We start from the raw sequence: 13175 nt of genomic DNA, 5'->3' as shown, positions 1-13175 counted from the left end.
TCGTGTGCAAACGGGTCGGTGCGCAATTCGGTCTGTGTGCAATCGGGTCCATGTCCAATCGGGTCTGCATCCAATTGAGTCCGCGTCCAATCGAGACTGTGTCCAATCGGGATGATGTGCAATCGAGATTGTGTCCAATCGAGTCCGTGTCCAATCGGGTCCGTTTGCAAACGGGTCTGTTTGCAAACGGGTCGTGTGCAATCGGGTCGGTGCGCAATCGGGTCCGTGTGCAAACGAGTCGGTGCGCAACCGGTTCGTGTGCAATCGGGTCCGTGTACAAACGGATTGGTGCGCAATCGGGTCCGTGTGCAATCGGGTCGATGTGCAATCGGGTCCGTGTCCAATCGGGTCCGTGTCCAATTGAGTCTGTGTCCAATCGAGTCCGTGTCCGATCGGGATGGTGTGCAATCGGGACTGTGTCCGATCGGGTCTGTGTCTAATCGAGTCCTTGTCCAAACGGGATTGTGTCCAATCGGGAAATACTACTGTGTCCAATTGCTTATGTGCGCAATTTGGCCTCACTCATGCTATATACGTGAGTATAGTATCTGATTTTTAATTAATTTTTTTGAGTTATTTTATTAAATATTATATGATTTTGCTTCAATTTAGTTTAATCTAAATACTATTAAGACTGAATTTTATAAGCTAGCGCTCATTATGAAAATCGAAAATGTTTCAAATAATTTCGTATATACCCTAAGAGCAAAAAGTCGACTTTAAGTCGACTTTCCGTCATAACGAAAAGTTGACTTTCCGTCAGATTTCAGTCACTTTAATTTCTGTGCAGGGGATTTATTCTGTACTGCCTACCGACATCAGTATCATTGCACAGATATTTTATATAACAAAAAGCCTGCACAACGACGCCGATAGTTGTCAGTAGCCGGTACAGAATAAGGCCCCAGATCGAAAACGCGGAAATTATGGATGGAAGTATATTTTTAAGGTTAAGAGTACATGTTTAACTCGTTCTGTCAAATATAAGGAAAAGTTTTCGGGATAATTCCCAAAACATCAAAGAAATAGACGTAATTTGCTGCTTTATTATCGTAATTCTGAACCTTCTGTTTCAAACAAATCATTATGGTGGTGATATTCTTATTTCTAAGTCATCTGCGATTTATGATAACTCAATAATATGACAGACGTTTCGTTTTCCGATATATTAATAACTACGCCGATCCTCTTTTTCTTTTTGGCTCAAGCACGAAATCTTTTACGTTTAATGAATGACGCAGATTAAGCAATAGCACTGATAACACAGGATATGCGCTTCCCGAACGTACCCCTAGTTGTGACTTTTCCTCAACTTCTAGAAGTCGACTATTTAGAAGTCGACATTTAGTTGGCTTTCTGTCAACTTCTAGAAGTCGACTATTTAGAAGTCGACATTTAGTCGACTTCCTGTCAACTGTGCTCTTAGGGTACGCAATGTTCTTGTAAGTGTTAATCTTATTTACTATAATTTTTGTAATTGTTTGTAAGAACAAACATAAATTTATGTAGTACAGTTTAAAAATTTATGTGAAAAATGTTAGTTATGAGCTATCGTCGACCATCCTTATCGCTACGAACAACGTTGCGAATAGCAATGAATTTTGTTTACGCTCTTCTCACCTCGCGGCGAGCGACGGCGCGGATATCACTTCTCACGCGCAACGACGATCGTTTTGTTTCCCACCGCGCTCGTGTTTTCGTCCTAGCCATGCGTACTTGGGCAATATTTCACTATTTTCCGACAATAATTATAAGAACTGTACGCATGGAATCGAAAAAATTTAGAGAGCTTTTCGTCTTCGATTTTAGTGGGCAACACGATGGTATAAATATTATGCGAAGGTTTATTAACACCCTGTATATATAAAATTTAGTTGGTTATCTGTATAGGTCATTTTTAGCCCTTGTAGGCCTTCCTCTACAATTTTAAATTTATTAATGCCCATGGCTAGACTAACGGGAGATTCGGGAAAGTAACTATTGGAAGCTTTACTTTAGGTCAAAAGAACATTTTAGGCGTAAAAAGTTGTTTTAAAGTTATTTACAATAAAATTGTGAAAACCGACTTCTTGAGAAAAACTAATTGTGCTATTTGATTGTACGGGAAGAATTGCGTGAAAAGTATGTATTACATTGCCAAAATGTTTTTATTTTGTTGTAGTAATGTTATAATATAAACAATTTAGTTCCGTTTGTATGTTACTGCCTATGGCTACACCAGCGGGAAATCGGAAAAGTAACTATTGGAAGCTTCACTTAAGGTCAAAAGAACATTTTAGGCACCAAAGTAAATTTTTTTTACGCATAATATCTTCCTAAAATGACCGCTATATATTTTAATGGCAGATTTTTTTTCGAAAATTTTAAAACGAAAGTTTAATAGAAGAACGTCGAGGCTATGATAGTTTTCAAACTGGAAGTGATTATATTTCATGAATGGTAGGGCTGAGATTTCGCGCGCTCAGGTACGGTAAAATAACAAAAAGTGCTCTTATGAATGGCGTCTTTCACGATGTTATGAGTATCGTATGAATTTACAGTATTATAGCATTGTCATGATTTTGCCACTTCTTTCGTATTGCGTTGGTATCACGACACACAGTGTCTTGCTCCAAGTAAAAGCGCGCAGCACGAGACGTTTGTGTATCTTTACGCGAGATGACCTGAGATGTATCAGATTTCAATAACGGTTGAATTGATCACGTTTTAACTAGGCTCAATTGGGTTTAATTTATATAAAAAACTGTTTTTATTATTTTTCTACGTGCTCCATGAGAGCAGATATCGCAACGCAAAGTCCAAAATATAAATGTTTTATTTAAGATACATCGTTGTCACTCTTTGTCCAGTACATGAAATCAACATTAGATGACTTTTATGGCTTTTAGTTATGAATTATATGGATCACGTCGTCACGTGGGTTGCCACAATTGCAGCAAATGACGTGGAGTGTGAGGTTATGTTGAGGTTAATTAATACAAAGGGTACAGCAGGATTAGCATGTGTGTGCTGCCCACGCACGGATTTGAGATTTTTACAAAAAGTTGACATTGATGTGAGATTAAATTTCTTCAAGTATTATATCTGAAAAATTATTTTTATAAGAGTTATGGGGAAAAGAAGAAAAATCGAAAAAAAAAATTTTTCTTGAAAACATACATAACATTGACTACATAAGGTCTTGAAAAAAACTGCTAAAATATGCTTAAAACGCGCAGTGGATGGGCATCGTGGGCCTCAATCACCCTGTATATTTATTACAAAACTACCATTTTTAAAAAAGGTGTAACAAAGCGCCAAGTATACGCACGCATGAAACGCCCTCAAAAATCTATTTTTGTACAAAATAATTTTTATTTGGCATTACAAATGTGCACTACAAAGGAAATTTTAATAAAATTGTTTAAAAAAAATTGAATAGATTTTAATTTTTTAACTTTAATGTTATCTCGTTTATAGTTAAGGATGGAATTTAACTCTAAACGAGACAACATCAAAGTTAAAAAATTAAAATCTACTTAATTTATTCTTTACGACTATCTTTTGACTAAAACTATAATCAAATTATTGAAATTTCATCTCTGACATCTTTTTATTACAATGCGAAAGGACGATTGTGCTTTTACAAAATTTGATTTTATTTGGAATAAAGGATCGAACCACATCATCTAGCTTTTCAATCGAGATGAATGACACATACACAGTTACAATGACAAATTTGTTCCTTTCCATTTGATTATCCGCAAGAAAAAGTTTTGTAACACATGGATGATTATTAACTGCAATCATTAGCAAAAACAGTGAATAGATGTTAATTGTAAAATTCGTTGAAAATGACTTGAAATAAAGTCGAAACGTCTGGACATTGTTAATCACAAAAATTGTATAGAATCATTAATATATGCGCATCAGCTACAGCGCTTGACTCTCATTGCTTTAAATTTCTATTTATAAAAATCTACTATAGTTTTTGGATATCTCCAATAATAGTCGAGATATTAATTTTTCAAATTGTACGAATGAGAACGCACTGAGGGAAGCGCTGAGCCGTTCGAGCTGCCGCCAGCAGCCAATGCTTGACACAGTGGGCCGTGCTATAACTCGAGCGGCTCAGCGCTTTTCTCGGCGCGTTCTTATTTGTACAATTTGAAAAATTAATATCTCGGCTATCATTGGAAATATCCAAAAACTATAGTGGACTTTTATGTTTAACTTGATCCTTTCTATCTTTCCATGAAGTATTGCATACCTTATGCGAGACACCCTGACTATGAAATATTTATAATAAAAAATAAAGAAAAAACATGTGTAGATAGTTTATATAACTTAATTTCTTACTTTTGGTGTTTAATCTCTTTATAAAAGTTCAACATCTTAAAAAACACCTTATATAATTTCCTTGTTAGATATAAGTTTTTAAAGTAATATTTTTAATTGTTTTCCGTTTGTTGTACATATCTCGATGCTTTTTATTTTTTTATAAGATTTGTACGTTTATAGCCAACCACCCGGTATATATATTTAATAATATATACGTATACATTATGTATATATGTATATAAATAATAAAATATATACATATATTTTTATTTAAGTTTATATATGCAGTACTTTTCCAATTATTTTGAAATTTAAATGTTATACTAAGGAAATCATAGATTTTTTCTAGAAAAAATGGTGATATAGTATTCCATCTAGATTCCATTAAAAAATTTTTTAATTTTGACAATTTTTTTGACTTGTATTTTTTGAAATTCCGTAATTTTTTTATAACATTGGGATTGAAACCCATAACATATTTCTTTTATATCAAAATTGGTTCAGCCGTTTTTGAGAAAAGAATTTTTTCGATTTTTTTCCCCATAACTCCTACAAAAAATTTTTTAGATATAATACTTGAAGAAATTTAATTTCACATCAATGCTAACTTTTTGTAAAAATTTTAATTAAATCCCTGCGGAGGCAGCACACACATGCTTATTCCGCTATGTCCTTTTTATTGAAAATATTTGGAATATATAAAATTTTTATATTAAATATTTTCAGATTATTATATTTTATTATTATATAGATGTATTAAATATTTAACTGAGCTATGTTACTCTCTGATTTAATTTTACACTGATGTCGATGAGAAAGATGTTGTGTGATGTATGTAGAATTGTGCATCAGTTAAATGTTGCTCTAATTGTCATTCATATATTAACAACTATTAATTAGCTTTAATAAAACTTTAACTAAATGTTTTTAATAATGCCAATTTTTATTTTTTGCTTTACTAGTAACGTATATAATTGTTGGTGTTTTGGTGACAAAAGATAGTTTTTATTTTTACAACATTATCAGTATTTAATTGATTCACAATTCTATATTACACCTCATTTATTTAATCATTAACATTATTAATGTGAAATTAGTTAAATTTAAATTTAAGGAAAAAATTACATAAGTTTAAGATAATTCTTTTAATTAAATTTAACTTAAGTGGTCTATAAATACTACAAAATGCGTGATATCCAAACAAAATTACCTTCTTGAAGAAGGTAAAAAAAGCCAAGTGTCTGGTTTTTTTTTTAAGAAAAATATCACAAATCTAAGATAATACTTATGATTAAATTCAACTTGTGATATATACTTTTATGGTTAGAAAAATCACACTTATTTATGTATCAAATAAATTCAAGATGATACTTTTTCTCAAATTCAACCAAAGATACATATACTATATAAGTGATATATATCACAAAAATCTAAGATGATACTTTAGATAAAATTCAACTTAAGTAAACACATTAACTTTTTCTACAAACATAATGATATCAAAATATTTTGCGCCTACTATAATAATGTATATTTATATGAAGTAAAACATCTATTCTATTACTATTTTTTAGCCAGTATTTATAATTAAGATATTGGCTGCTTTGTGCGTATACAAGGATGAAATGAAGAAGAATGATAATGCAAAGCAGACAAATAGACATTTTATTACAATTAAATGTTTTATTATAAATAAATATTTTTTTAAAAAACTTGGCGCTGCTAAATTCTTCAAATAAATATATATTAATTGTCATTATATCGATCTCTCTCTCTCCCTCTCTCTCCTTCCCTTCCTCCCTTTCCTTTCTTCTCTCTTTCTTTCCTTCCCCATTCGGTTTAGCAGTCTATTTTGGATTTGTGAATAATAAATGTAAGAACTAAAGGCATCTTAAATATGATTCAAGTAAAAATTCTTGACATTTTTTAATTTTATCTGTCAAAGTGTAGATCAATATTATAACCGTGTAGTATTGTGGACATTTTCATATCGAAATAAAAGCTAAAAATTGTAAAAAAAACATGACTTGCTTTGACGAAAACAACTTTGTCAGACCATCAGGGGAGTTACTGGCGTATGCTCGATTTTTACTTGTCTGACTGAGGAACATGATTGAGAAAATACAGCGTTTCTTATCCCAATAAGTGTCAGGGTCTCAAAAAATTCTCACTACAACTATTTATGGGAAGAAAGTCGATTTCCATTCTTCCATCTTTTGTTTATTGTTTACCGAATAATTTAAAATGGGAAAATTGTTTGAGTTACAGAATCTCCACGTGATCTGCAGATGGTTAATTTATCTCAGGTTATCTGAGAGTTTAATCTATTCATTTTAACTTTAATTCAGAAGAATAACATATTGTTTTTATTATAGAGATTGGAATCTAAATCCGAATATTCTTGAATGTAAATTAAAATTTGTAACAAAACAAAAGGACACGACTCACGGAATGGGTATCGAAGATCGATGTTTGCCTTCGACGTCTACAGAATCCAAACTACAGCGACAAGGTGATTACAAATCAATTGATAATGTCGTGTCATGCAATGTTCTGAAATAATTCTGTTTAACAAAATTTTTATTTGTTTTTTTAGCTAAATTGATACCAACGGTTGAGATTTACAGGCCACCAGCGGCTAGGAGGGCTAACAATTCATTACATATAAACACAAATACTCAAATGCAATTAACTACAGATTTTTCTTCGATCAAGTAAGAATTATTAAATTATTATTATTGTTAATCATTATTGTTGATTATTGTAAAATTTTTTTATAAATGAATATATGTATCTAAACCCTTACAACACTGATTATTGCGGAAAAGTTTTAACATTTCATATTTTATAAGTGTCATTTCTGAAAGAGTTCTGTAAAATGTTGTATAAAATTTTGCAACAGAAATGTTTTTAAAATGTTATATAAAATATTGCAACAGAAATGTTTTTAAAATTTATTACATACAGCAAAGAACGTACTAATTATATATGAAAATTGATCTCGGTAAAATTGACTGGTTTTTTTTTATGTGTTGTAGCTTATGACCTGATGAAAAAAAATGTAATAGGCACAAAGCTAAATAATAAATAGTTTTTGAATTACAATCAGTCAAATATGAAAAGTTTAACTGCAAAATGGTCAATTAGTTTCAAAAAGTATTGGTTTATTACAAAAATTTTAAACAAAAGTAATACGGTTAAATCTATTAGCTTGTGATAATTAACTCTTTATAACATAAACTTTTTTTGGATTAAAACTTCCTATGTATTACACTTCTGCTGTGCTTGCATGCGTGCGTGCGTGTGCTGCTTACTTATAAGAATCCAGTTGTGATGGTCTCTGAGCAGCATCAAATATTGCGTTTATTGATGAAGAGGGATAATGAACATTGGGATGGTGTCGCATATATTTGAAATGTTACACAACACACCCACTATGTGCACATATACCCACAGTTCTTGCACCTAACTTACAATTGTAATAATAATGTAAAATTGCTTTCCTCTCATTATCTACATTAGCTGCATTCCTTATGCAGCATTACAAAATCGTGAAAACACTCACATTTTTATGAAATCTTCATTAAACAGCGAATCTAATTGAAATTGTTCTTGTGCATCACGCTGCAGCTTATCTTAAATGTAAGATTTTGCTAGGCGAATCTGTAACGTATCAATGGTCAAATTTTGTAAATCTTCTAACAAAAGGCATGGAAAATCAAGTAATTGTCCCTCATGTTGATGTATCCATTATACATTTATATAGCACAACTTTTCTACTTCAACTCGCGCTTGCACAATATTTACTTCTTTGGAGTTAGCCAGAAATTCTCTTGCTAATTCTGCATTAACTTCTTTCATCAAAATTAAAAGCTAGATCTGTTAATTAAAACACTTGCAATATTATAGAATTTGCCGAGATGGTGAAGATGAAGCATTACAATTATGTGATTAAAAAACTTGAATATAGACTTGATATGTCCATTTCTAGTGTTAACTATCCACTTCGTTTTTGTTATTAATCGGAATTTATTAACTTCTTTAGTAAATAGTTGTTTCTGTCTATGTCCAAGAAAGGCTGGCATTTCATATTCAATACCTAATTCACGAAGTAACGGCTGAGCATTTTGATATCTCTGATCTAATATAAAAATGTTGCCATCATCCTCTCATATTCTCCACATCACGTTGAAATTTATTGCTTAGTATTTGAGCACCATTATTATGAGAATCGGAAAAGTAAGAATAGTCAATATGTATCTATTTGGAACAACTATAAGAGAAGGTTTTATTAAATGTTGACTTTTCTGCATCGAGTATGTTTGTTGTAAAATTCGAAAGTTGTTATTTTTATGAATATAAGAATAAGTCTCATTAACGTAAGCAATTATTTTTGGAATGTCTGGCTTGGGATTATATAATTTGTTTGCAAAAAATGTTACATGTCTCATTATATATTCCTCTTGAGTTAGAGCTTGAAATCCAATATTGGCAGGTACAAATCTGTTTAGTAAAGACTGTCGAACTTTAGAAATCTAGACTAAACTTACCATTTGTTTAGAGGAATACTGAAATAGTACTTTTAGGAATTTGTCAGACAATTCTTGTTGTAACTCGCACAAAAAAGTTAAAAAATATTTTTTAGTAATGTTTCTGATACCATGTTCTTGTGCTACAGGATCACAATATGAATACAATTCTTGAAAATGTTTTGTAATGGGTGCTATACATTTAAATTTATTATCTGTAAAACTGTTTTTATCTTTATAACGGTTATTATTGATTACTACATTACGAAGAGCCTGTAAGAAAACTTGCAGTTGTTGATCTTTTATTACATATGGTCTCTAAATAAATTGCAAATCTGACAACAGCTGCTGTAAAATAAATCCACGATTATCCAAATGTTGGTTACAAAACTGCAAAATATTGAGACGAGCGTGGTGTAGCGGATAGCGCATTGGTCTGCTACGCCGAAGATCCCGTGTTCGATCTCAGCCAAAAAAAAAAAAAAGTGTTATACGCTCGTTCTCCTTTTGATTGGAATGGCAGGCCATCAAGAGTATTCTGCCCATAAGATCTGTATTTTAGCCATTCGGACTGACGTTAAACTGTAGGTCCCGTATGTCTGTGTATAATTTACATGTGCATTATAGATACATAAAAGAGATATGTAAGAGAGAAAAAACAGGTTTTAAGTCTATTACACGGGGAAGAGGAAGAATTAACAAGAATTATTTCGGATTTAAGTAATAACGTTGAATCGTAGACATGTCGGATCAAGTTTTATTGGTTTTATTTCATTTATAATAGATACATTGCAATATATTAAAACACAGTTGACTTTCCATTGTCCATATCAATAGACTCTCTTTTTTAACCCTCTCCAAAACCTACCTTTGGTTATGCCAGAGAAGATAATAACCATGGGTTTGAACGTATCATATATACGACACAAAGTAAAGCGATACGCTCTTCTTACTTTGCTTTATTTATGCACGCTTCGAACCGAATCTTTCGATCTTTGGACAGAATATACTTGGGTATGACTTGTAAGCGCAACAGATTAATACAATTACAGTTGTTTTGTATGATTGGATTATGGGACAATAATCATAATGGATTAGTATAGTAATATTAATCTTTTATGAAATGGTGGAATTCATGTAATCCTACCCTTTGCTGTTTAGTTTTTAATTATTTTGACGAATTTCTTGATTTTAAGTATAGATTTTTTGTTTTTGTAAGATTTTAAATACGTAAACTAATGTAAAAAATACATGATTATAATTTTTATTTGCATAACTGCGATAAACAAAGTCAAAGAAGGATGGGTAAAATTATTTAATTTTGGCCCCGATGATGGAACTTTATTATACATGTTTTATATATTTTTGGGTATGCTGAATTTAAATCATTATTTTCAGAGTAATGCTGAATTTAAATTATTATTTTTAAAATAAAAAAATATTGAGCAAAAGTATTGAGCATTTAAATTGCAAAATATATTATAAAATTTGAATAAAAACTCAAGAAAACCCAAAAACACTTTTATATAGTTTCTAACTTTTTTTCTCATTACTTTACCTTACCCCTGTATTATTGCATAATATTACTCATTTATTTTTTATAATGATCTTACTAATCAATGATCTTACTAATCAATACTCTTAAAACCGTACAATGTTTATTTAAAAAATTTTTTTTCTATTTCTTATACTTTTGATTCTGTCTTTGCTTTGAAAGGAAAAAATAGTTTTTTTTTTTTTAAAGAGTGTTTTATCTTCTAAACATGAAATTCCACACATAAAAAATACGTGTTATTTTTTATTTTTGTGTTCAACAACATTTCATGGAAAATCAAATTGGCGTCGGATGCCCGTGACACTTCCCTTATTAGAACAGCTTATATAACAAATGGAAAAAAGTTTGGAAAAAAAATTTATACATTTTTAAATAATATTCAAAATACTTCATTGTATTAAAATACATTTAATTGAATGCTCAACGTTATTTTTATCAATAGATGCTGCTTTAACAAAAAATAGCTTCCAAAAAGAATACGAACAAGAAGAGTGCTGATGAAGATGTTCAAATTTTCGATTACGATAATGATGAAAGTAAAGATAGTGATTTTGAACATAATAATTCAATACTTGATGAGAGCGACGTTACTGAGTTTGACAACAATTTTAATCAGAATGACGCGGAATGTATATTCGATAATGAAGATATTCTGAAAAAGAATTCGAATGAATTTACACTGGAAATAAATCAAAAACTAGAAATGTAGAAAAAAATTTTTTTAATGAGAAAATTTTATTTATTTATTTTGATAATAATTATTATAATAATAGAAATTGCCAAAGTTATTACAATACATTTATTTTAAAATCTTTTAAAATAATTGTTCTCAAAAAATGTATAGATTTAGTTAAATTGTTACCAATTGTAACAAATAATATTAATTAAATTCTTATTAATTTTCTTGCTTTTTAATTTAACCCTCTGGCCTACACACCTTATTTTTCTCCCGATTCCTACACACAGGGGTTACGCTAACTCCAAAATTTCGTTGACTTATATTTCCAAATGTATTTAATCAATTTTAATTTCTTTTTTTTTTTTAATCAAAAGGAAAAAATCTCAGAATTATGATGATCTTGACTGAAAAGTCGAAGATATTAAAAGAAAAGAGATTTTGTTAAAAGAATGAGAAAGTAACGAAAAATTTTTGTAAAAATTTGCCTTTTTGTCAAACGCCCGTATTTATTAGAAAAAAATAGATAAAGTAATTAAAATGGTGATCAATGGAAAGGGGAAGAGTTGTACTTTAAGAATCTATTGTCAGTTTTTTTATTCTGTTCAAAAAATATATTTATTTTGTAATGTGAATTTAGTAAAAAATGAATGCAGTTTAAACACAATAGTAAAAGAAAATAGTAATACTTATTTAAAAAACATAATTATTAATACAAAAAATATTTATTACAAAAGATTTTGTTATAGAAAAAATTTTTAATTTGTAATGTTACAACTGCAGCATATTTTTGCAAAGTGATCGCGACATTGGTAATACATGTAAGTACTGTATGCGTAAATGATACGTAATGAACAAAAAAAAACTTACTTACTCTTCAAATTTGGAACTTTTCCATTTTTTGTTACGTTCCCTACACACGGGGTAACTGTAACCCTAACACACACTTTCGATGCCCCTACTTCTGTTGTTTTCAGAACATTGACAACGCCCAAAGAGGAATAAGTAGAAAGTTCACAGTTCAAACTCCCCCCCTCCTCAGTCCCAGCGTCCACTTGCTAAATACTTTTAAGTAGCGGGCATTTTAAAATTGACTGGGGTTACCGTAACCCCATGTGTAGGCAGAGGGTTAAATATTATCCTTTAAAATTTTTACACAATTTTTTAAATTATAAAGCTTATAATAAATAAAATGAATAAATAGATAAATAAATAATAATAGTAATTATTTTACGACTTCTTGAAAAAAGAGAATTGTTTGCTTACGTACGCGCGTCAACTCGTTAATTTTTTTTGAATGTCTGTATTATTTATACTCGCAAGAAGTTAAGACAGACAATGTTTTTATTACATTTTATATTATTAATTATCAAATTCAAGAAATTTTAAAGCCTATGAAACGATTACACTTGATTAAAAAGCTGAAAGAATGCGATGTTATCTTCATAGTTCTCTCATGCATAAACGTATTGCACTATTTCAAACGGCTCCCAGACAATATTTGTTTCACTAGAAGACTGCCAGACAAGGTTTTTTTTAACATTTTATAATATAAATTACTAATACAAAGTTTTAAGAATAATGATTTAAGTCAAAATACATTATTTTTTTGACATGTTTATTTATGTGCCAGACCCACTTTGAACCGCAGATAAACTGCCAGATCAAATTTTTTAGTTATTTTATTTTATAAATAATTAAAAAACATTTCAACGGCGATGATTTTGGCTAAAAATGCTATTATTATAAAACGTCCCGCCAAGTGTTGTTCCACTACCTACATGCCAGACCTGCCATTTACTGATGCGAAAGACATATATAAAAGGAAAAAATAGGCTTTAAAAGGTGATGAAATCTATCGCTAGCTCTCGGATTATAAGTTGCAGTCATTAGTGTTTAAAGCAAAAGTTTATTGGTCAATTTTTTAATTCTTTTATTAAGGGGGGCAAGTCATGTAACGGGCTGAAAATTGAGTGATTTTTTGGAATTTTGTTTGAGCAAATTATACAACCAATTCTTTTGAAATTTTCAGGGTATGTTATTGTAATATTGGACTACTAAAAAAATATTTTTTGACAGAAAAATAATATGTATT

The 13175-nt window shown here is 30.3% G+C and overlaps 1 protein-coding gene across 6 annotated transcripts in view; it reads left to right on the top strand.

Annotated features, from left to right (window-relative positions):
• LOC105836904 overlaps positions 1-13175 on the top strand; it is a 117520-nt gene that overhangs the window by 57957 nt on the left and 46388 nt on the right. For all 6 annotated transcript variants that reach the window (XM_036293267.1, XM_036293274.1, XM_036293264.1 and 3 more), the window contains 2 exons: positions 6696-6832; positions 6917-7034. In XM_036293267.1, the coding sequence (XP_036149160.1) occupies positions 6696-6832; positions 6917-7034 (255 nt within the window). The remainder of the gene's footprint in view (positions 1-6695; positions 6833-6916; positions 7035-13175) is intronic.

The sequence above is a fragment of the Monomorium pharaonis genome, chromosome 1 (genome assembly GCF_013373865.1).
Source record: "Monomorium pharaonis isolate MP-MQ-018 chromosome 1, ASM1337386v2, whole genome shotgun sequence".
Classification (NCBI taxonomy): domain Eukaryota; kingdom Metazoa; phylum Arthropoda; class Insecta; order Hymenoptera; family Formicidae; genus Monomorium; species Monomorium pharaonis.
Note: the sequence above shows the minus strand (reverse complement) of the source record. Positions and strands in the feature narration are given on the sequence as shown.